Source organism: Scyliorhinus canicula, chromosome 9, assembly GCF_902713615.1.
Source record: "Scyliorhinus canicula chromosome 9, sScyCan1.1, whole genome shotgun sequence".
Classification (NCBI taxonomy): domain Eukaryota; kingdom Metazoa; phylum Chordata; class Chondrichthyes; order Carcharhiniformes; family Scyliorhinidae; genus Scyliorhinus; species Scyliorhinus canicula.
In genome coordinates, this window is record NC_052154.1 from 11436674 (window position 1) to 11461803 (window position 25130).

A 25130-nucleotide genomic window follows, 5' to 3' on the forward strand; every position below is an offset into this window, starting at 1 on the left:
CAAATATTAAATATTACTTACAGTATTACTGCACATAAGCAAACTAAAAACTTTCTTTTCGCAATATATTGCAACCATTACAATAATTTTGTGTTCCTGCTTTGCTCAAACATAGGGAAACCCACTAAATGAATTTATTAATAAATTAAAAATGTACAACAGGTAATAATAAACAAATTATCTTGTTTGAAAATGCAACTTTTGCCTTCTAACCAGACAATCAGATACAAAATATATAAATTATTGGCAGGGAAATGATAGGCAGAACTAAACTGAACTGGTTTCCATCCCAACCCTCATTTTGACCAGGTGAGTATAACAATAACCCCCCCCCCCCCAACCCCCAACCCTTCAACCCACTAAATATTGACTTAGCCCAAATCCGAAAGAAGCAGGATTTTAATTTCGCTTCAAGCTACAAAATAGGACTCAGTGTCATTCCTGCTGCGAAAACGCACTTGAATCCAGGCTATACCTCTAGGACAAGGGCCACTGTGCTCATATCCCCTCCCACACCCTTCTGACACACAAGAAAGATCAGCCCCAATTGCAAAGTACCCGACAAGGTAACAGATCGAGCTCCATTAAGTTCAGCAGTCTCCCCTTGCCCATCACCCACCCTAAGGTTTTGTTTATCCTCTAAATTTCTGGGGACGAGCAATTGTGAAAGCTGCACTTCATTCAACCACTGGATGTGTATTTCAGCTGTAAGTCTCCTCTAAGATGTTTCCCCTTGTAGGAAAAACTAGAACCAGGGAACACCATCTCTGACTAAAGCCATCATCCGTTAAAACAGAGATGAGGGGGAATTTCTTCAGCCAGAGGGTAGTGAATCTGTGGAACTCTTTGCCGCAGAAGGTTGTAGAGGCCAAATCACTGAGTGTCTTTAAGACAGAGGTAGATAGGTTCTTGATTAATAAGCGGATCAGGGGTTATGGGGGAGAAGGCAGAAGAATGGGGATGAGAAAATAGCAGCCATGATTGAATGGCAGAGCACACTCAATGGGCCAAGTGGCCTAATTCTGCTCCTATGTCTTGATCTTATGGTCTTAACAATCACTGTCAGACACTGGAAGGGTTGGGGGCTAAAGAAAAGACTGAGGAAGCAAACCAATAGCAGTTTTTAACCTTACAAAAGTATTTGCTAGCGTGGGGGTAGAGAAGATTAACCCACGTTTGAGGGGAGACTGAAACTATGGGTCACCAGTAAATCCAAAAGGGGATTTATTCTTCATCCAGGGAGTGGCCGGAGTGTGGACTCTGTTACTACATAAAGTGGCTGAACTACGTAGCATAGACACATTTAAAGGAATGCTAGATAATCATGAGAGAAAGGAACACAAGAAGGGAAGATTATGTTGATGGGGAGAGATCGAAAGGGTTGGGAAGAGGCTCATGCGGAACATAAATGCAAACATAGGCCAGTTTGGTTAAATGGTCTGTACTTGTTGAAAATTCTAATACAAAGGGTGATAACTTGGGGGGGGGGGGGGCTGAGGAAAGGACATATACATACCACCTATACCCCTCATGTCAATGCTCTGCTATTTCGTGTCCACTGATTGGCTGAGATGACACTCCTCTCATGGGCAATTTTACTGAAAAAAAATTAACATGAGTGAAAACAGGAAACTCTACACATTGAAGAGGAAAACCATCATCCTTTAATGACAAACTCGCTGCATTAATCCAATGACAAATTGACTGGATTAATCTCATGACATTAGGTTGCCGATCTCCATTTACTGATCTACAATCTCCAGGAATTAAAGATTAATCTCCTGGGTTGGAATTTGCCAGCTCTGCCCACTGGCAGGATCTTCCTGTCCAGCCAAAATCAATGGACCACGCCCGCCGCTGGGGAACCCACCTTGGCACAGTTGGAAAATTCCAACCCGAGAAACTGCTATAAGCAAACCAGGGAGACACATGGTAGAAATCTTAAAAGAGAAGTTCCTCTTCTCTTCTTTGAACACTTTTGTTTGGTAATTATAACAAGAAAGAAGTTGGGTGTAAGCTTGATGACCTTTTGGGTTTTAAGGATTGCTTTGCTTTCCAATTGGCCGTGACAGGGCGATGAGGCACGAGGTAAAATAATCTGGGTCACTAATCATAGAAATGGGCACTTGCCCAGGCAGGGGACCCTCTCCTTCCGGAGACAGAGGGGTAGTGTCTCACTGGATTAGTGATCCAGAGGCTCCAGGCTAATGGTCTGGAGCCGATGGGATCAAATTCCATCATGGCAGCTGGTGAAATCTGAATTCAGTTGATAAAGTCTGGAATTGAAAGCTAGTCTCAGTAAAGGTGACCATGAAGCTATCACCTATCTGATTCAGTAATGTTCCCTTGAGGGAAGGAAATCTGCCATCCTTACCCAGTCTGGCCAACATGTGACTCCTGACCCATTGCAATATGGTCGACTCTTAACTGCCCCCTGAAATGGCCACCTTGTTCAAGGACAATCAGGGACTGGCAAAAAAAAAGGGGGGCTTGTCAGTGATCCCCACATCCAGTGAAAGAAACCTCCATTGGTGTAACTTCTCGGACTACATTAAAGCTGAGTCAGCTATCCTACAGTGTCCATTATGAGTGGCCAAAAGTTTGGGCTGGGAGAAGTCATCGAGCTGACATTTTGCTGAATGATCGTGTATCCAGATGTTTCGAGTCCCCCCCCCCCCCCCCCCCCCCCCCCCCCCCCCCCCCCCCACAACCCCCACCCCCTCCGTGTTGGGGAAAACTGACAGGTAGAAAAGTTGTTCCAAAAAAAAAATGTTTTGAGTGGAGGCCCAGTCTTTGCCAAGACCATCTCTGTGGCATTGCTTTTTACGCCATGCTACCAGAAGCCAAGGTCCCGAGCCTCTGCCAGTTTAACAAGGAGGCGTGCTGAGGCAGTTTTGAGAAAGGTTATATCGAACTCTCTGGTGTAGCACATTATTTAAACCACCTTTTCTGGTTTGGGGTCCGGGATGTTAAGTGCACAAGTTTCCCAGCATGGGGGTCCTGGGTTAAATTTCCACTGTCATGTATTTCCCATCACACGTGGACTCACGCAGGGTGAAATAAGCCTCTTTCAGTGATCCACCAGAGGCACGATCAGCTGAACGGCCTTCTCCTTTGCTGTCCCACTCTACAAAGAGCCCAACAATAACAGTGACACAGTGGATTGAAAAATTGGGGGGAAATGCAGGCACACGTGGGTTATGTTATTCCAGCACTTTCCCCCCCCCACACACTCCCCTGATCCTCTGACAACTTTGAACCACAATCTCATTCTTTCCATTGAAAAAAAACCCACAAACACACATTGGTGGTACGAAGCTTGTTTGTACATCGAAAGAAATTTGTAACGCTTGACTGGTCGGCTGGAATTCTGGCAGGAACTTAGCACCATGAAGGGTTAATATCACTATTGTTCTGGGAGTGAAAACAGTCATTCTCCTTCCATCAGTAAGTGCATTGTCTTGTGAGCTCTCCTTCTCATAAAGCTTCTCCGCTCCACAGGATCTAGCCGTAGGTTTTGTTATATATATACATGTACAACAGCAATCAATGGCAGTGCAGAAAAAATTCTAAATATTCTTCAAAAAAAAAGTAATACATGTTTATACACAAATATATATAATATATATATTTATATTCCCAGAAGATCACCAATTTCTCAGCTCTGAAGGTGACTCAATCCAGCTGGGCATTCAAAATAAAATTGAAAACTCCCGTCAAGTGCAGCTGATTTGTACGGAGGCCAGGGCGATATTTCCAATGTCTTTGTAGCACCAGTTGATGAACCGTCCGCCTCTGCGTCACGAGTCCTTCAAGACACGCGCACCGAATCTGGGAGCGGGTGGAAACTGGCCCATCGAGTCCTCTGCTCAGACGAGCACCGAAACCACCCTGTCAAAGGGGCGCTGAGTTAAGAGTCTGTCCGTTCACAGGACCCAGTCAATGCGTGTGGCCGACATCTCTTCACTGGGACCAATAAATAACCTTGTTATGGGGATGGAGGGAGGGGAGTGAGGATGGGGGTGGGGGGTGCGGTTAAGGAGGAAGGTTGAAATCAGCCTGGCGATTGCTATCGATTGGTTTTGCTGCAGGACTTGCAACACTGCTTGCCGTAGAACTTGTGGCCACAGACGCCATGCTGCGGGACCAGGTGGCACCAGCTGAAGAAGTCGATGCAGTTGAGATCTTTGAAGAGAATAAAGTAGAAAATATAAATTTGTGAAGTATAACACTTGCACCGTAAATTATGTAACAGTGTTGACCGATTTCCTATCCACTTCCAAAAGGTGCAGCCTGTTGGTTGGCAGAACGCAGGCTCATATCCGATCCACATGTGCACCTGTCACTGATCCTCGCAGGTTATTTTAGGTGGGAGCATCAGAGCCAAGTCTGATACTGCTTACCTCCCGAACACACACACTATTTCTGACAGGGAGTCATTGCACAGCCAACATGGTGACTGTTCTTGTGGAAGAGGTGGAGGGATTCATACAACATAAATGTCCATTCCATGGCCAGAACCATCTTTCTCCCAACCTGAAGGATAGTCAGTTCTTTGATGGGAGGGTTTTATGGGCTCTTACAACTGTATGCAGGGAGTGGGGGAACCCACCTCCATCAGCTGGAATTATTCCACAGGATGTAAGCCCACAGTTCCGATTCCAAACTGCAGGCTTTGCTGGGTCAAAGTCTCATTCCAGCTGTTTTTTTTTAAATTCCATCATGGGTTGTGGCCTTAGCATTTGTTGTCTGTTCCATAACGTCCTTGAGAAGGTGGTGGTGAGCCGCCTTCTCGAACTGCTGCAGCACTTTCTGATGTAGGTCCACCCACTGTGCTGTTGGGGAGGGAGTTCTCATTATTGATCAGTGACAGTGAAGGAATGGGAATGTTGTTCCGAATGTGTGTGGTGTGTGACATGGAGGTAAACATTCAGGTGGTGGTGTCCGATGCACCTGCTGCCCTTGTCCAGCTGGTGTGGAGGATTTGTGAATAGCCCCTAACGTTCGAGCCCAGGTTGGATACTTTCCTGAAATTTACCAGAAGGATCAGTCAATTCAGCAAAGTCCAGGGACTGAACTCAGGGGGCGGGATTCTGCCGTAATCGGTGGGGCGGGCAACTCCGGCGGGAAGGAGTGGCATGAACCACTCCGGCGTCGGGCCGCCCCAAAGGTGCGAATCCTCCGCACCTTCAGGGGCCAGGCCGACCCCGGAGTGGTTTGCGCCGCGCCGGCTGGCGGGGAAGGGGCTTGGCGCCACACCAACCGGCGCCGAAGGGCCTCCACCAGCCAGCGCGAGTTGGTGCATGCGCGGGAGCGCCAGCGTTTGCTGGCGTCATCCCCGCGCATGCGCAGAGGACTTTGTTTCCGCACCGGCCATGGCGGACCGCTACAGCCGCCGGTGCGGAAGAAGAGTGCCCCCAAGGCACAGGCCCACCCGCAGATCGGTGGGCCCCAAACGCGGGCCAGGCCACCGTGGGGGCACCTCCCGGGGCCTGATCCACCCCCCCCCCCAAGAACCCCGGAGGCCCCCCGCGCCGCCAGATCCCGCCGGTAAGGACCTACTCTAATTTACACCGGCGGGACTGGCAAAAAACGGGTGGCCACTTGGCCCATCGCGGGCCGGAGAATTGCCAGGAGGGCCGCCGACTGGCGCGGCGCGATTCCCGCCCCTGCCAAATTTCCGGCGCCGGAGAAGTCGGCAGCCGGCGGGGGCGGGATTCACGCCACTCCCCGACGATTCTCCGACCCGGCGGGGTGTCGGAGAATCCTGCCCAGGATCTTTCAAGTCAGTATCACAAAAGTAAACGCGTTGGGTTGGGCAGCATGGTGGCACAGTGGTTAGCACTGCTGCCTCACAGAATCCGGGCCCTGAGTTCAATTCCAACCTTTGGTGACTATGTGGAGTTTGCATATTTCCCCCCGTGTCTGTGTGGGTTTATTCCGGGTGCTCCAGTTTCTTCCCACAGTCCAAAGATGTGCAGGTGAGGTGGACTAGTCATGCTAAATTACCCCTTTGTGTTCAAAGGTTAGGTGGGGTTACGGGGATAGGGTTAGAGGTTGGAGCTAGGTAGGGTGTCATGCAGACTCAATGGGCTGAATGGCCTCCATTACACTGTAGGGATTCTACGAAATTATCAGAATTTACAAGCTTAAAATCTAAATCTAGCAATGAAAATTAAACTTTTTTTTAACAAAATGTACTCCAAATTTGTGGTCAGCAAATAAATAATTCATATTTAGAGGGTCCATCAAGACTTAAATAGGTCTTAAATCTGAAAGAGACATTGTGGTCACCTGAGCTAATTTAATGACAATCAGGATTTAAAGAATTGTGGAAACAATTACATTCTTCTTGATACGACTGTCCATAGATATGTCCCTCTGTCTTCGCCACAATACAACATATCAATCATCATTATTTCGGTTTTCAATTGATTACAAACATTGGACATTAGCTTTACTTTCAAAATGGATATCTCTTTAGTAATCATAGCAAAAATAATCTTGGTTTGCGTAAAGGCATAGTTGGGCGCACAGTTTTGATCAGAGAATCTTAACCCACAGTGAGCTTAATCTCTTGTTTACCCGGGACCAAAACCATAAAAGAAACGGGAACAAAGGAAATAAACAGGAAGGACCCTTGACAGAGTCTGTGCAACCAGGAACTGAAACCTGTTAGGTGGATTGGCCACGCTAAATTGCCCCTTAATTGGAAAAAATGAATTGGGTACTCTAAATTTATTTAAAAAAATAAAAAATAAAAAATACCATAGATGTCGGAGTATAAGTTAACCTCTGCAGCCTCGATGAATCCCTCCAAAAACAGATATAAGTATATGAGGGAACCGCCTGCATGCGGTGTGGGTGTTGACCATTTTGAAATGTCATCAGCTTCTGAAGCAAAGAGTGGGCGTGTCTAAAACTCTCGCGAACCTTCGCAACACAGTCCCTACCATCTGCTCGATGCTTTGCGCCTAGTTATAAGGTAACGACCGGAAAGTGCAACATACACTTCTGGGGTGAGTAATGGAGTCTGTCTATTAATGCGAGAATAACATAAAATTGCTGAAATGACCCATGAGCTGAGTATATGCAGTAAACCATGGGCTGGTTACTCCACTCCCTGACGTTGAAATCACGTTCGGCGACACCCGGAGAATCCGTTTGGGGGCCAAAGTCGGGAGAAGCGTCGTTTTAAAAATACTCCGCCCCCTGAAAAGCGGGCCGATTATCCACCGCCTCAGGTAATTCCCTGAGGCCTACCCCGCAATGCTCCATCCCAGTCCGGGGCCGCCACATTCTGGGGAGTGCCCATCCGTGGGCAGGGGGGGGGGCTTCATTTGGGTCTGGGGGCACTGTGGGCAGGAGGTCCGGGGCTCGCGAGCGGCCGAAGGGGGGGGCACACCTTTGGCGGTTAAGGTCCGCGGGCTGAGTCCGTCTTGGAGCATGGCTTGGCTGCTGCAGGCCTCCGCCGTGCGCATGCACGGCCTCTGAACCGGAAGTGCTGAGGGCCATATCGGCCGCTGGAGCTGTGAGCTCTACACTGCCTCCCTGCTAGCCCCCAGCAAAACGGGGAATGGGTGGTTGTTTTACGCCAGTTTTCCTGCAGTAAAACACCACCGTTTTCATGCCAGCGTGGGGACTTAGAATCCAAAACAGAGAATCCAGCCCCATGGCTTTGGGGCCTTAGAAAATAGGGTTATCTTATACGCTAGGTTATCTTGTGCACACAGATTCATGTTCTTTTTGCAAGTTGTATGATGGGATGTCTAAACAGTACAAAGACACAGGGGAGAGGAAAGAGTGAAACAGAGCAAATAAGGTCAAAGCATTTGACAGGAAAAAAAAGAAATGCGTCTCAGCCGGCCTGGTAACTATGCACACCACCTTACCTTTTCTGGGTGATGGGCAGAAGCTGGTGTTACAAGCTCTGGAAGCTGCTGGTTTCTGATGTGGTGGACATCTCGCTGCAGGTCGGCCCTGCCTCAGGCAGTGCACTGTACGCATCTGGACTCCTCCCCCGCACGTTACTGTACACTAGAGGAGAAGGCGAAACATATTTATTTCAAAGGAAGGAGGACCACATTGAAAATCATGAAAATAAGGAAAGCCTTTCATTTATATTGCACCTTTCATGGCCACAGGACGCCCCAAAACCCTTTACAGTAAACGGGGTAAGTACTTTTGAAACACTGGGCCAAATCTTCCAGTCTCCAGATTGTCAGAGACAGGAGGAGGCATGGCCGAAGATACTTGTTGGGATCCTGTGGATGTTCTGATGTATGGACCTATCTGGGAATTGCCCAGGACGTTTCCATTTCCAATGGGAAATTCTCCAGCTCCCTGGCTCTCTCTGGAAATGTCTTCTGCTCTGAGCTAGAGTCACGGACTTTAGACAGTTCCGCAGTACTTACCTGAGTAATTACTCTGGAAATGGTGAAAAGATTAAAACCTAGTCTAACACATGGGGAACTACACAATTGAGCACCAATCAACCCCCTGACCCCCATTGACCCCCCCCTCACATAATCTGACTACCCACCCACTCCACCTGCCCTGACTACCCCTGTCAGCCACCTGACGACAATACCAACTCAGCTGGTAACTCCCTCAATCATCAAATGAACAGCCCCCATCCCCCAACCATCTGACTACCCTCCCAACTCAACTAACATGACTAGGACAGTCGGTGGCGGAGTGGTATCGCCGTTGGATTAATAATCCAGAGACCCAGGGCACTGCTCTGGCTTCAAATCCCACCAAAATTAAAAGTTCAATGAATCTATTGTGGATTGTCATTACAACCCATCTGGTTCTCTAACATCCTTTAGGAAGTAAATCTGTCTGCATGTGACTCCAGATCCACAGCAATGTGGTTGACTCTGAAATGTCCTCTGAAATGGCCGAACAAGCACTCAGTTCAAAGGCAATTAGCGACGGGCAATAAATTCTGGCCCAGCCAGTGAGACCCATATTCTATGAATGAAAATATAAACCTCCAACCTCCCAACTAACCCACTGACCTGAGCTGATTAACACTGCCCCCGCCCCAACGAATTACCCACCTACCCATTCACTTATTCAACAAACTCACGCATTCAGTAACATTCAAAGACTGAATGTTTAAACTTATTATATGGTGGCTAGTGCAGTACTGTATAAAGGGGGCATGTTCAGTTTCCCCCCCCGATTCTACTCTGCTTTGACTTTGTGGCGTAATGAATGCGGTGCTGCACATTTTTTGACAGCTGGTGTTGGAAGATTTTGGAAGACACCCTGAGACATTCAGGTTAAGTGGATTGGCCATGCTAGGATGACCCCTAAGCGCGTCCAAGGGCTAGGTGGGGTTACAGAGATGGGGCGGGGGGGGAGTGGGCCTGGGTGTGGTGCCCTTTCAGAGCGTCAGTGCAGACTCGATGGGCTGAATGGCCTCCTTCTGCACTGCAGGGTTTCTCCGATTCCATGAAGAAACGTGAAACAATATAATAATCTTTATTGTCACGAGTAGGTTTACATTAACACTGCAATGAAGTTACTGTCAAAAGCTCCAAGTCGACACATTGCGGCGTCTGTTCGGGTACACAGAGGGAAAATTCAGAATGTCCAAATTACCTCACAGCACGTCTTTCGGGACTTGTGGGAGGAAACCGGAGCACCCGGAGGAAACCCACGCGGACACAGGGCGAACGTGCAGACTCCGCACAGACATGGACCCAAGCCAGGAATCGAACCTGGGACCCTGGTGCCGAGAAGCAACAGTGCTAACCATATCGAGTTGGGGGAATTTATATGCGCACTGGCAATCTGACCATCATTGCTGCTGCTCAAGCCATTGTCACTAATCAGTGATGTAAAAAATGTGGCAGTCGGCTTGCGCACAGAAGGATTCCGCACTCAGCAATGTGTTAATAACCAGATAATCAATGTCTCTGATGTTTTTTTTAAATTTAGAGTATCCAATTTATTTTTTCAATCCACGTACCCTACACATCTTTGGGTTGTGGGGGTGATACCCACGCCGACACCGGGAGAACATGCAAATTCCACATGGACGGTGACCCAGGGCTGGCATCGAACCTGGCACCTCAGCGCTGTGAGGCAGCAGTGCTAACCACTGCGCCACTATGCCGCCCCTTTTCTTTTTTTTTACAAATTTAGAGTACCCAATTCATTTTCTCCAATTAAGGGACAATTTAGTGTGGCCAATCCACCTACCCTGCACATATTTGGGTTGTGGGGGTGAAACCCACGCAGACACGGGGAGAGTTTGCAAACTCCACACGGACAGTGACCCAGAGCTGGGATCGAACCTGGGACCTCGGCGCCGTGAGGCAGCAGGGCTAACCCACTGCGCCGCCGTGCTGCCCTTACCGCCCCTTTTCTGATGTTAGTTAAGGGGTAAATCTTGGCATTCAGGTGGGATTAGAGACAGGTGGCAGCCAACTCAGCGGACGCATTTCATTTCAATGCAACAAGCTCAACACAAAGATAAACCATTGCCACTGCATTTTACTGAGGGTCACAATCCAAAACATCTGTCGCTCTCAAAATACTGCAACACAGAAAGACACCAGCATGTTTGTGATTGGCTACTCAGTCGGTTCCTAATTTTGATCACATCAATTACCGCCTTTAAGACAATTGTTCCCCCTTACATACGGAAAGAAAGTAAAAACAAAGCTAAGCTAATAATTCCATTTGAATTCGGCACTTTCATTTGCTGTGTGAAAGGTGGGGAAGGCTGCCTTCTGACATTTCCATCTTTACTTGGCAAACAATAATGTCCAGCACTCCAGAGCTAGCATGTTAACCAACGGTTGGTAAAGTCGCCCTCTTTCATGAGGTCTAAAGCTGACGGCAGACAGAACAGGAGGAATAGAGCCTCGCTGTTGGTGTGTACTTTGTTTTTTTTAAATTAGAGTACCCAATTCATTTTTTCCAATTAAGGGGCAATTTAGCGTGGCCAATCCACCTACCCTGCACATCTTTGGGTTGTAGAGGCGAAACCCATGCAGACACGGGGAGAATGTGAAAACTTCACACGGACAGTGATCCAGAGCCGGGATCGAACCTGGGACATCAGCGTTGTGAGACAGCAGTGCTATCCACTACGCCACCGTGCTGCCCGGTGTGTGCTATGTTGATCATGCGCCAGTGCAGTCTTCGGACGCCTGAAGAACAGAATATTCAAAGACCAAGAACTCAAATCCAGCAAGCATCAAGCTCGTGGTCTACAGAGCAGCCGTTGTCCCCGCTCTCCTGTGTGCATCAGAAACATGGACAATGTACATCTCAAATCATTGGAGAGATATCACCAACGCTGCCTCCGCGAAATCCTGCAAATCCACTGGCAGGATAGGTGTACCAACGTGAACGTCCTCTCCCAGGCCAATATCCCCAGTATCGAGGCACTGGGTCACGCTCAAACAGCTGCAATGGGTGGGCCACATTGCCCACATGCCCGACACAAGACTCCCAAATCAAGTGCTCTGCTCCGAACTCCGCAATGGCAAGCGATCACTAGGAGGGCAGAAGAAACGCAACAAGGACACTCTGCAAGCCTCCCTAGATAAATGCAACATCCCCACCGACACGTGGGAATCATTTGCCTTAGATCGCAAACGCTGGAGATAAAGCATCCGTGAAGACGCCAATCACCTCGAGGGCCGAAGGGCGGAGCACGTGGAGGGCAAGCGGAAGGAGAGCGCAGAATCCAGAATGCCACACCTCACCCAACCCCACCTGCCAATCCTGTGGCAGAGTCTGCGGATTCAGGATCGGACTATTCAGCCATGGCTGAATCCATCTCCCCGGAGAGGGAGCAAGTCACCCTCGACACTAAGAGACTGCCAAGGGAAGAGTGTTGATCCTGAAAATTAACCGACAACCTTCCGAAGTTGACACCACCATGTCAGAAGGCAATGAAGGAAATGGTCAATCAATGACTGCAAACCTGGCAAACAAGACTTAAAAATAATATCTGGAGTTCCTCATTCTGGAAAAGAAAATCACTGACACTAAAATAGTTAGGGTGGCAGATGGAGTTTAACGTGGTTAAGTGTGAGGTTAAGAACTTTGGTCGGGCAAATGCAAAGGCAATTATCTAACTGGAGAGAAACTACAAAGTGCTTCAGTGTAGAGGGATCTGGGTATCCTGGCGCATGAATCTCAGTAAACTAATATGCTGGTACAGCAGGTAATAAGGAAGGCAAAAGGAATTTTGGCATTTACAGCTTAAGGAACAGAGCATAAAAGTAAGGAAGTGTTGCTGCAACTGTATAAGGCATTGGTGAGACTGTGCCTGGAGTGCTGTGTACCGTTTTGGTCCCCTTATTTGAGGAAGGATGTAGCTGCATGAGAGGCAGTTGAGAGGAAGTTCACTAGGTTGATTCCAGAGATGTGGGGTTTGTTGTATGAAGGGAGATTGAGCCGTTTAGGCCGATACCCTCAAGTTTAGAACAATGAGAGGAGATCTAATTGAGGTTCTATAAAATAATAAAAGGAATTGACAAAGTAGACCTGGAGCGGATGTTGGCCTCTTGTGGGGCAATCTGGAACAAGAGGTCATAGTTTTAGGATAAGGGGTAGCAGATTTAAAACAGAGATGAGGTGAAATGACTTCTCTCAAAGGGCCGTGAATCTGTGGATTTCACTGCCCCAGAGTGTGGTGGATGCTGGGGCATTTGAGTAAATTGACGGAGCAGAGAGACAGATTTTTAATGAGTAATGGGTTGAAGAGTTAAGGAGAACAGGCAGGAAAGTGGACGAAGCCAAGCGGAGATCAGCCATGAGCGTATTGAATGGCGGAGTGGACTCGAGGGGCTGAATTTTCTACTCCTGCTCCTAGGTCTTGTGCTCTTATGGCAATACTGGTGTTATGCACCACAGCCACAGATCAGCTTTAGCCACCTACCTGTTGCCATGGTGAGGCATACCACGTTGCTGCAGCGTGTTTGAGGATTTGATCCATGGATGGTTTGGGGCAGTTTCCTGGGTTGCATACACGTTCGAGTTCAACATTGGCTTTGGGCAAATGGCGGCACCTTCTCTGGGGAAACTCAATGTATTTTCCGGACAGACTTTTCTCACTGCACTTCAACTCTCTTTTCTGTCGGCCAAGACCACAGGATACGGAGCACTAGACAAAGCAAAAATTAAATATTAATGCCTTAAATTAGACAAACCATGACAATGAGTTTTTATGAAGATCACAAAGTTATACTGGGCTAAAAAAAATGTTGCCATGGTTGGGTGCGAGGCTCTTCATTTCTGATCTGCCCCCCCATCCCTACACACACCCACCCCCCTCCCCAAACCTGACCCCAGGAATATCTCTGGCTTAATTCAGCAGATCATGAACTCATACCCCAAGTGTCCATGGCCCACACAGCCGCACACCATCTCCCCACCGCTTGAGTTATTTTTAGTACCTCGGTCCAAGTTGAAGTAATCCACCGCAGTCGGTCATTCTTTGGGCACCGCCGGATCACGCAGATCTCCTGACCCTTCGGTTTCAGTTCCTGGTTGCACAGACTCTCTGGTATGGCATGAGGCTTGGAAGACGGGTTTGTGCTTCTGCAGTAGACAACGCGTTTCCTCATTCCCCGGCCACACGTTTTGGAGCACTGCGAACAGAGGACAGCTGGCATTAATTTGACTTTGGTTAGGCAGGAGGGAGTGGGCGGGCTGGGGAGAAGAGGGGCGGGCGGGGAGAGAACAAGGGTTCACACGTAAGTAATATTTCATTATGTCTCTCAGAAAACCCTCAGCAATGGTGTTGGCTGTGGTTCAGTGATTAGCATTGGCCCCTCAGAGTCAAGAGGCCCCTGGGTTCACATCCCACACCAAAACCGGGCGACGGAGAATTGCGACTTGGTGTGAAACCGGCGCACACTGCGATTCCGGCGTTGGAATTGATTCTCTGCCAATTGCGCTTCCTGATTCCTACGTCGGCAAACAGAGAACCCTGCCCAACCTCTTTGGCATTCCTAGAACCGCCCCGCAAATGACATCTTCCCTATGTCCACAATATGTGTGGTGAATGTCACTTAGTAATTCACACTGTATTGACCAATACTATTGTAAGCGCAGTAGCGTTATCCGACCACTAGGGGGAGTAGCTCTGGGAATGCTCAGGAGTTTGTACAGGGCTCCACCCTTAGCTCCACCCACGACTCCTCCCCCTAGACTGCTGTACAAATAACCGTGTCCAGAGCCAGCCTGAGTTCATCGAGAGTTCAACGGGTAACAGGCTGGCTCTGAAGTAAGTAGATTAAAACCACTGTTCATATCTGAAAGCACATGTCTCGTGAATTGATGATTCCATCAATATGTAATCTATTAATAATTTTAAAGTGCATACCAGGTAACCCTTTTCCTTTCCAGAAAAAGGCCAGCCTGTTCAGCCGATTTAGATAGTTATCTTCTCTCCATTCTGACATCGTATTTGCAGCATTGCATCATTTATGAGGTTTGTGAAAACTGCGAATGAGTCAGTATTGATGGAAAATTCTCAAAAGGATTCTCCAGAACATAAAACTGTTCACTGGATGTCTGCAAAGCTTTTTTTTTGTACTCGCTCCTGGGCCTTGGTACCCTTGGCTGTAATATGGACACCCGGAACTGTTCGCAGTGCTCCAGGGAAATAAAGGATCCGCAAATGGATCACTTTCAGTCGCAGTTTAAAGGAATCCTGGCCCAGACATATTACTTCCTGATCAGGATTCACTGGCGGTGAAGTCACCGTCAGTGAAACGCGATCACCCTCAAGTCAGGGCCTGTGTATCTCTGGAGGGCACTAAGTTGCACATCACAGCACACTGACGTCCCAGCAGACCAAAGCAGGTGCGCTGGTTCCAATTGCAGATGTCACCAGGAGAAGTGAATGAAATCCTGAACATGACCTCTGGAGGGCAGCACAATAATGTGCGAGAACAATGAAGCACTTTGAAGGGGACCTCCCTTTGTGTTTCAGTGCCAAGATTTCCCTTCAGCTCTGTCCAAAGTTCTCAAAGGAAATTAAAAGCAGTTTATAGATCTTGGAGCACATCCAGTAACTCTCTTCTATTATAGGAGTCTATCTGTGCGTAAAGGGGTTTTCATGTCAGATCTTACTGAAGTTTCTCAAATTTCTATCAAATAATTTTACCAGAAATACTTCATTGAGCACTTTATTATTATTCTGCAGCTGTTTTAGATGGAGGCACTCAATTTTGAGCATTAATTTAAATAATAAGGCAGCTCAAAATGTAAACCCCATTCTGATAAATATATTCCACTTTGAATGAGCTGATAGAGCTCTGCCTGTTTAAAAATGATACTTATTGATAGACTTTGTCCTGTAGTTTGGGTCTCAGCTTTACTTCGACGAGTAGCGCACTCGTCTCCGAGTTAGGCAGCTTTGGATTGAAACCTCGCTCCAGGAAGGTTTAAACGCAAAAGTCTAGTCTGTCACACCCAGGACAGCACTGAGGGGGGTGCTGCCATGTTGCAAGCGTCATCTCCCAGATGAGATGTGGGCCGCAATTATTCGCTCGTTCGCTGGAGGAAGGATTCTCCCTTGCTGCCGGCAGCGCACACCTACCCGTGGGTTTTCCCAGCGGCGCGGGATGGCTTCAATGGGAATTCCCAGGAACAGAAAACCCTGTCACCGGAGAAGGCGTGCCGCCTAGAAACACGCGGCTGGGACGCCAGAGAATCGCGCCTGTGAAATTGAGGCTCCCTCAGGTGGACATGAAACATCATATGGTTCCATTTGGAATACGAGCAGGAGCATTATCCCTAGTGTCCTAGCCAGTACATATGTCCCTCAATTAATGGCACAAATGGTGATTATTTATCTGGTCATTATCATATTGCTGTTTGTGGGATTTTGCTACACGCAAACTGACTACTGCAGTGATGACACTTCACAAGTACGTCATTTGCTGATAAGCACTTTGGGCCATCCTGAGGTCATGAAAGGTACTATTCAAATGCAAGTCTTTCTTTTTTCTCACCGTTAGCTATTGACGGAAAGGTTTCCTCCTGCATTATTGCGGGTGGGCAATGACACAAGGGCAACATAAAAACATTGGTTAATGTTATGTGCATTTTATGCGTGGACACGTCACAAAGCATTTAATTAGGCTGATGCAATTTTCATTTCATCTTTCGTCCAGCTAGTTCTGATTAAGCAGACATCTAGTGAACAGTTTTATGCACTGGAGAATCCTTTTGAGAATTTTCCATCAATACTGACTCATTCGCAGTTTTTACAAACCTCATAAATGATGCAATTGTGCAAATACGATATCAGCTCAGAGTTGCACGGTGCGCACATTCATTTTGATCCAAGTTTTTCATTGTGACCACTGCTGACTCCAAATAGATTTAAAAAAATAAATAGAATCTTACATTGAAGGAGGCCATTCAGTCCATCATGCCTACTCTGCCAGCTCTGTCAAAGTGATAGCCAATTAACCCAACTCCCTTATTCTATCTGCCATAGTCCTGCAACTTTCTCCTCTTTGATTTTAAGAATTTTACTTCTCCGCTAACTCTCTGTCAACGCTTTTCCCTAAAGTCCTTCCGTCTACCGTTACATTGGAAATGTTCCATGTAAACACGTCACGCGGACATAATAATGATAATCTTTATTAGTGTCACAAGTAGGCTTACATTAACACTGCAATGAAGTTACTGTGAAAATTCCCTCGTCGCCACATTCCGGCGCCTGTTCGGGCACACGGAGGGAGAATTCAGAATGTCCAATTCACCTAACAGCACGCCTTTCGGGACTTGTGGGAGGAAACCGGAGCACCCGGAGGAAACCCACGCAGAAAAAGGGAGAACATGCAGACTCTGCTCAGACAGTGAGCCAAGCCAGGAATCGAACTCAGGACCCCTTGCCATGTGAAGGAACAGTGCTAACCAATGTGCTACCGTGCATTACTGGTCCCTTCCAAGTGGATGCGTTGCAAGAACACCATAGCGGGTATTATCACAATGTGGCGTGCACAGTTAGGTCATTCCTACTATAAACGGGAACTATGGAATTTATAATGAAAATAAGGATAGTGTGCCCGTCTTGAAATCAGGTACTGTGTGCCCTGGTTCCAATTGCCCCCTTGCCTTAAGCTCATGGCTAAACCTTTCCCTGTGCGCGAGGCCAAAGGTGGCAGAGTAGCTAAGAGTAACGCTTACCTGTGTCCATGCCCCAGTACTCCACTCTGGTGGGCAGTCGTGGATGTTGCAGGGCTGTACCTGGGCAGGTGCCACTGGGGGACACATGGAGCGCGGCACCGCTTCGTCCCGCTGGAAAGCTGCCTTGCGGAAGCACTGGATCTGTCGGCTCTGCTTCCCCCCTCCGCAAGACCTGCTGCAGTCATTCCACTTGCCTGTAGACCAGCTGCAAAAAGAAAAGGAAGGAAAAAAATACCATTGGGAAGTGGATTGGCAGAGGATGAAGAGCGAGACGAATGTGGTGAATCGCAAAGTGTCAGTACATCCAGAAATGCGAGCCAAGTATCTGTTTTCAGTCTAGGGTGCTCTTTTCTCCCTGTGTTCTATGATAATCAGATGCAAACTCTATTATGGGACAAAGACTTTTGGTTTGGCACCAGTGACAAAATAGAAATAGATACTGGGCTGGGTTTTACGGGGCGCTGTGTCCCCCAGCAGCCCAGCTTCAAAGTTGGTGCTGAGTCTGCCGACCATTCTGACGGCTATACCGCGTCAATTTATCACCGGGAGCAACGGTAGTTGTTGTCCGGTGAAACGTGCCCTCCCATCACGGGAGCAAACCTCGCCCTCCGGAGCTGCTGGTTGACTTGATGGCCAAAGTGCCAGGCAGGAGAGGCGGCCACTACTGGGACCACAGCCGGTCCCGACGAGAGGGATCCCGGAACTCAGAGGCAGGATCTGGTGAGAGGGGGTAAGTGAAGGGGTGTATATTTCGAGAGGCCAGTTGGGAGGGGTGGCGGAATAAAGGGGGAATGGAGGGAGTTCCTCTGATGGGCTCAGGCACGTGAAATGGTAGCTCCCCCCAGTTCCTGACACCAGCCTATATCTCTAAAGTTGCATAAATTCAGGAGGACATGGATAGGGTCGGTAGGAAGGAACATTTCCCCTTAATGGAGGGGGCAATGGCCAGGAGGCATAGATTTAAGGTAAGGAGCAGGAGATTTGGAGAGGGTTTGAAGAAAAACCATTTCACCCAGAGGGTGACGGGAATCTGGAATTCACTGCCTGAAAGGGTGATAGAGACGGGAACCCTCACATTTAAGAAGCATTTAGATGAGCGCTTGAAATGCCAAAGCATACAAGGCTACGGACCTCATGCTGGATGATAGATTAGAATAGATAGGTGCTTGATGGCCAGCACAGACACGATGGGCTGAAGGGCCACTTGTTATGCTGCAAAACTGATGGGGGACTTTCCGCACCCCCCACGCCGCGTGTCCTGGCGGCCCGCCGTTGGATGGCTGCGGAATCTTCTGGTTCCACCATTGCCAATGGGATTTCCCATTGAATCCACACCATGCTACCGGGAAACAGGGTTCGACAGGACTGGAAGATCCCGCTGTCAAGAACGGCCAGAAAATCCCTCTCGCCCGTGACTCCATTGGCTACCTATGTTTACATAGGCCTCTCCTTGTTTCAGGGCGTGGGTTCGATGAGGCCCCTAAACGGCCATTCATTGGCAACTTAAGGGCCTCAATAGGCCTGAATGTATTTCCCCCACGCCCCGTGTAAAAACTCCCAACAGGTTGGGGGCAGACAATAGGCAACAGGGAGGCCAAATTTATGAGCATCCCCCAACTTCAAACCAACTGGCCGGGAAGCGTAAATTAAACACTAAACATTGCATTTATATAGCACTTTTAACACCCTCAGGATCTCCGGAAGCTTCTTTCAGCATATGAAGCCCTTTTGAAGTGTAATCACTATTGTAAGGCAAAAAAAAAACATGAAGCAAGCAAGGTTCCACAAAGAGCTCATGACCAGACTGTCTGGGTTTAGTGATGCAGGCTGAGTGGTAAATATTGTCCAGGACACGGGGGAAGAGCTCGCCTGCTCTTCTTTCAAATCGTGCTGTGGGAACTTGAAGAATTACAAAGCATCAAGATTCACAGAGGAGGTTTCATAAGGACAGCTGGGAGTCTACCATAATTAAAGCACAGCATAGGGTTCCACTTTCAAGTTAATCGGAGGTGTGTCTCTTTTGATGCCTTCGAGTCAATTACTGTTCAGCAGGCACAGGTCAATCAGAGTTTAATCGTTCATTGTTGGGGGAACCTTCTGGATCGTAAGGCTTCTCTCTCTTTTTGTTTTGCTGAAGATTTACCTTTCGAACAAAGGAGGTCAATTTCTCAGCCTCTCCGATTAAGGACAACTCAACTCGCCTGCAGCCAGTGCGAATACAGGGAAAACAACAACAACACAGCACCTCTAACATAGTTAAACAGTCCAAGGCAGTTCACAAGAGCTATTAGCAACAACAACTTGCATTTATACAGTGCTTTGAACATAGGAAACTGTCCCAAAGAACTCCACACCCTTCCTCAAAATGGGGATGAGAAATATATCAGCCACCATTGAATGGATGAGCAGATCCGATGGGCCGAATGGCCTAATTCTGCTCCTATGTCTTATGGTCTTCAAAGGCATTGGAAGCAGAGCCTTTGAATATTTTTATGGTAGAGGGGATGAAAGGTTATGTGGAAATGTAGGTGGGAATGTGGAGTTGAAATTGTAATCAGATCAACCATGATCTTACTGGATGGCAGAGTAGGACTCCTACTTCCAATTCATATGTTCGGACATGGTTAGTGCTAATGAAGTCAGAGATGACCTGCTGATCTGGTCGCCCTGATGACGAAAAACGTATAAACGGCAGGTCCATGGGTGGATTCAAAAATAAGAATGAAAAGTTTAAATTTGATGGATTCCTGGACAACGAGCCGATAGGTCAGCAAGCACAGGGCCAATGGTTGAATGGGAATTGGTGCAAGTTAGAACATGCACAGCAGAGCTTTGGCAGACCTATGGTAGAATGTGGCCAGGAAACTGTTCCAATTCTGAAGCCTGGGGATGGCGGAGGCATGGGTCAAACTTACAGGCAGAGATGAGCTGTGGCAAATGGTGGAGTCGGGCAATATTACGGACATGGTAACTGGCGGTCTTTATGACAGCACAGACATGTAGTCAGAGGCTCACGTTGGGGTCAAATAAGACACCAAGGTTGCGAAGTTCGGTTCAGCCTGGACCACAATCTGACAATAGACAATGCCATCAGTGCTCGCACTCTGAAAGAAAATGTACCCATCGAAGGGGGGAAAGAGCAAAACAAAAGAAAAAACATACACAAAACTGTTAACGATGAGTTGAAGGCACGTCTCCCTCTTCAAGTATTTCTCAAACCGGATAGAAACAACTTGTGGTCAGGAGATCCAAACACGCGGCACTTTGTCTTACTTGCGCCTCCGGCTAACATGCCTGCTCGCCGTTGCCAACGTGAAAGCCTTTCTGCACGGATGCAACTTTAGATTGAGCAAACGGACATTTCATTTTTCTTTCAGCAGGACACAAAAGAGAAGAGTCCGGAACAACAGTGGCTCGGAGAGGAAAACCATGTCAAATTAGTACTTGGTCAACACAATGAGTCCCGTTGGCAGACACGAGGAAGGGCTGGACGGACATGTCACATTGAATTGGAAGGTCCAGCAGATCAAAGTTTAGCACAGATAGAGAGAGAGAGAGAGAGGGAGGGAGGGAAGGGTGAAAAAGAGATGTGGAAGCAGCTAGAGGGAACAAGGTCACTCACTCTTCAGGCATTCTTTGCGAAACATTGAGCATTCCTTGCCATGGCAAAATGTGGCTAATAAATTAGTATGAGGGAAAGTGACTTTATTTTCTTTGAACATTTAATTTCCCGTGCTGCTGAGCTGGCTAGAAATGCGAGCACATTGTCAATGTGAAGGAATGCTGAGCTGAGGTGGGGCAGGGATGGGGGAGGGAGATTATTGATGGGGTTATTTACACTTTTAATCACCTCCTTTAATCTTGTGAATTGCCCCTTTCCCCCATTTGCTGCCCTTTGGTTAAAAGATGTCATATCATATCAATAAAAACAATCTAATGTTTGAAGATATGTATTTCAGACTTGGCCTGTTTCCCTTTTCCTCCGAAGTTCCATTGTGCATTTTGCTGGTGAAAGCCAAACTTTTCCTTCCCCGTTCTTCCCAATCTGACTGCACCCAAACTGTTGGGGTTTCCCTTCATTCTTTGTTCATTCTATTACTCCCCCATATGGGAATTCACCAGCTGGCCTGTAAACTAAACTCTTCACCCCCCAAGGGGGTATATAGCCTCTGGTGATATGCATGTGCACATAATGTATATAGTTGTCTATTAATAATAATCTTTATTGTCGTCACAAGTAGGCTTACATTAACACTGCAGAAAGGTACTGTGAAAATGCCCCAGTGGCCACATTCCGGCGCCTATTTGGCTACACAGAGGGCGAATTCAGAATGTTCAATTCACCGAACAGCACGCCTTTCGGGATTTGTGGGAGGAAACCGGAGCACCCGGAGGAAGCCCACGCAGACACGGGGAGAACGTGCAAACTCTGCACAGAGAGTGACCCAAACCGGAAATTGAACCTGGGAACCTGGTGCTGTGAAGTAACAGTGCTAACCTATTAATGTATATAGTTGTCGACACAACCTCCACCCAGCAGGTGGCGATAGAGATCCACCATGTGACTTCAGAGATCGGCAGTTGGTAGTAAGTCGTACTAGGGCAGTCGCACTAGAAGTAGCTCCAGGCAAATTCACTGAATTCACTGATTCATTACTGCTTGTATTACAGTTCGTTAGTTCTCTTTCCATGTGTTCATTTTGTTAATAAACTACCTTTCTAGTCAAAGGATGAGATGTTCTGTGTGCATCTTTACCACGGCCACAACACAGAACATAACACAGCCCTCCACCGTTGTATTTGAAAGATTGGAGGCATATCAAATAACGCGGGTAGGCCAGCCCACTATCTTCCCATCCAGCCCTGACCTGCTCCCCATATTACCCGGGTTGGGTAAGATACCAGGCCTTAAGACACTCTTAGTCCGTTGCTATAGCACATGCGTCTGGGGAAGGCAGAAAGAATGTGATCAACCCAGCAGCTTTCACTGTACAAGCTGAAGATGGGAAGGAACGTTGGGGGGGGGGGGGGGGGGGGTGGGGGCAGAGTTGGTTCCTTCCTTAAAGGTCCCCTGTGCTCATTAGAGACATTCCACCCAAGACGTCACTCCCCACCCATTTTGTGCCTCCTCCTAGCCTCGAAAAACCTGACTCCCCAACTCCCGTCGCTGGAGTCCCCACTGCCTGCCTAACCCAAATGCCCGGACTTACCTTCATGTCTCGGGAGACTTCTTCCTCCGATTTGGAACATCTTTTTCCTACTTTGGGAGAGGGGGGGGGGGGTCAGATTTTAAATTGGCAAGGTGCCTACTGTCAGGGGGTGAGGCAGAGTTGTACATTCCCCTGTAAAATTCATGCTCCAGTCCTGACTCGTCATTTTATGCCCAGGTGGATAGAACCATCTAACCCACAAGTGGGTGTGAATACTTGTACAATTGGGCAGGTCTCTATAGTGCCTGGTTTGTTAATGCCTGATGTTCCCCTCTGAAGCTGTGCTGTACCTAAATTAACCCAAGTTGCTTTTTCTTCCTGAAGCACTAGGCTTAGATAGAATTCATCTCCAAATTCCCTCCGTGGAAACGGTGGGAACAACAGCACCTGGCAAGCCCCCCTCCAAGTCCAACGTTATCCCGGCTTGGAACTATATCACTGCTCTTTCATTGTCGCTGGGTCAGAAAGCTGGAACCCTTTTCCGTGTAGCACTGTGGGTGTATCTACCCCAGGCTGACTGGAAAGGTTCAAGGAAGCGGCTCACCACCACCTTCTCAAGGGTAATTAGGATGTGCACCAATTACTGGCCTTGCCAGCGATGCTCTCGTCCCATGACAGCCTAAAAATAAAAATGGTGGTCAAAACGATAAACGTATGTTTATTTCTGGATTTCCTACTAGTTTCCTATATTCGGACTAAAAGTTTGAAACTTAATAATCTGTAAAGACAGCCGTGAGAAATGACCCTGCATACATTATTCAGTAGGGCCCCCTATCAAGATAAAGGATACACTTTGAAATAATCCATTGTTTTATGTTCAAGGCAATGTGCGCAAATGGCTAGATCCTATAAAATAACCCTTACAACATTTATGACCAATTGGTTATGAGTAAGACTGTGGGCTTCAGTGGGGCGATGCCAGAATTAGGTTTAAAAGAGGCTTTGGGGAACCATTTGGCTTGTGTACACCAAGTAGAACGAAAGCCGCTTTGATCGGCTGGTCCTCGCAGTCAGAGGGAATTCCCATTAGCATGGGAATCAGTGCTGAAGCACTAATCCCAGGGACAGAGGCAGAATTCCCAAAGTGTGGACCTCGCATAGTGAAAGTTTCTTCGGAGGCAGCGAGAAATGCTATTGGAACAGAGGATTGAGGTCATTTTCCATTTCCACAGGATTAGCCATCCATTTGAAGGCATGAGGCCTGTAGTGTTTTACTCGTGAGTACATTTCCGCTTTATTTCATTCATTAGTTGAAAAGTTTTCAATAGCTAAAATGTACTGTTACACCTTCAGCTAATCGATAAAGGTATGGTTGGCTTAATTTGCTTATGTTCATTAAAGTTTGGTATTATTTGCTAGTTCAGTGAATCTTTGCCTGAAGATTATATCTCTATCGAGTTAAAACAGCTTAAATGGTGATTTGAGATTCCTGTAACTAGGCCATGCATGGCTAAATTAAATCAAGTTCAAATTTATCAGAGCACCACTTTTTAAACATACACAGCGCTGACTTGAGAAAAAAACATGGGCTGGGATTCTCTGAGCCTCCACGGCGCAATCGCGCACGGCGCGGGGGTGGAGCATGGGGCGTCGGACTGGCGATGCCTTCCCCCGATTCTCTGGGGACCGGACAATCGCCGGCGGTCGTGTGCGCGCGGCCGATGCGGTGCCGGTCGGGGGCCATTGAAAGAGGTCACCGCGGCGATTCTGTGCCGGCAACTGGCCGAGTTCCATGCCGGCGCGGTTCTAACATGGTTCCACCCGGCAGAACCTTGGAGTCGCGGCTGCGGTGGCCGTCCTGGTGGGGGTGGGGGATCTGTTACCGGGGGGGGTCTCCACGGCAGCCAGGCCCGCGATCGGGGCCACCGATCGGTGGGTGCACACGATCTGGGGGAGGGGGGGTACTTCTTCAGCACCAGCCCGCTGTGTGGGTCCACCATGTCGCCAGGGCCGGCGCTGCAGGCGGCCACCGTCCGCACGCATGGAAGTGCAGGGCTCCGTATCAGCAGCTGGAGCTGCGTAGAGCACTCCGGGGCCCTGCAAGCCCCCTTATAAGCAAAGTCCGGAGTGATTCGTGCCAGTTTTATCACGGGCGTGGGTACATAGCCCCATTATTGGTGAATCCCGCCCCATATTTCTGCAATGGAAATTGGGATTGCACTGCCTGACAGAATCATAAACTCATAGAATCCCTACAATGCAGAAGAAGGCTACTCGGCCCATCAAGTCTGCACTGACCTCTGAAAGAGTATCCTACCTAGGCCCCCCCACCCCCAACCCGTAACCCCACTTAAGCTGCACATTTTAGGAAACTAAGGGCCAACCCACCTGCACATCTTTGGACTTTGGGATGAAACCGGAGCACCCGGAAGAAGCCCACCCAGATACGAGGAGAACGTAAAAACTCCACACATCCAGTCATCCAAGGCCGGAATTGAACCCTGGTGCTGTGAGGCAGCAGTGCTAACCACTGTGGATGGATATATATTTTATCGCTGTCAAAAGGGAACTGGTTAAATATTTGGAGAAAAAAAGACGAGAGATATAGGGAACTAATTGGATTGCTCGTTGAAAGATCTTGTGAAAACTCAATGGGCTGAATGGTCTCCTTCTGGGCTGTATTACGCTCTGGTTTTAACAGCTGGAAACATGACGCAAGGCATCATTTCCCAGCGCCGACGGACTCAAAGACTCTCATTCAACAAAGCAGCGACACAGAGTTACTGTGTATAAAAT

At 48.0% G+C, this 25130-nt stretch overlaps 1 protein-coding gene across 1 annotated transcript in view; it reads right to left on the bottom strand.

Moving 5' to 3' along the window:
* Positions 1 to 2716: 2716 nt before the first annotated feature.
* The window catches only part of adamts18 (ADAM metallopeptidase with thrombospondin type 1 motif, 18), a 277450-nt gene continuing 255036 nt past the window's right edge, over positions 2717 to 25130 (bottom strand). The window contains exons 19-23 of the mRNA XM_038806242.1: positions 17185 to 17389; positions 13431 to 13625; positions 12914 to 13138; positions 7893 to 8037; positions 2717 to 4185 (exon numbers count right to left, since the gene is read on the bottom strand). Coding sequence (XP_038662170.1) covers positions 4070 to 4185; positions 7893 to 8037; positions 12914 to 13138; positions 13431 to 13625; positions 17185 to 17389 — 886 coding nt within the window. The 3' untranslated portion in view covers positions 2717 to 4069. The remainder of the gene's footprint in view (positions 4186 to 7892; positions 8038 to 12913; positions 13139 to 13430; positions 13626 to 17184; positions 17390 to 25130) is intronic.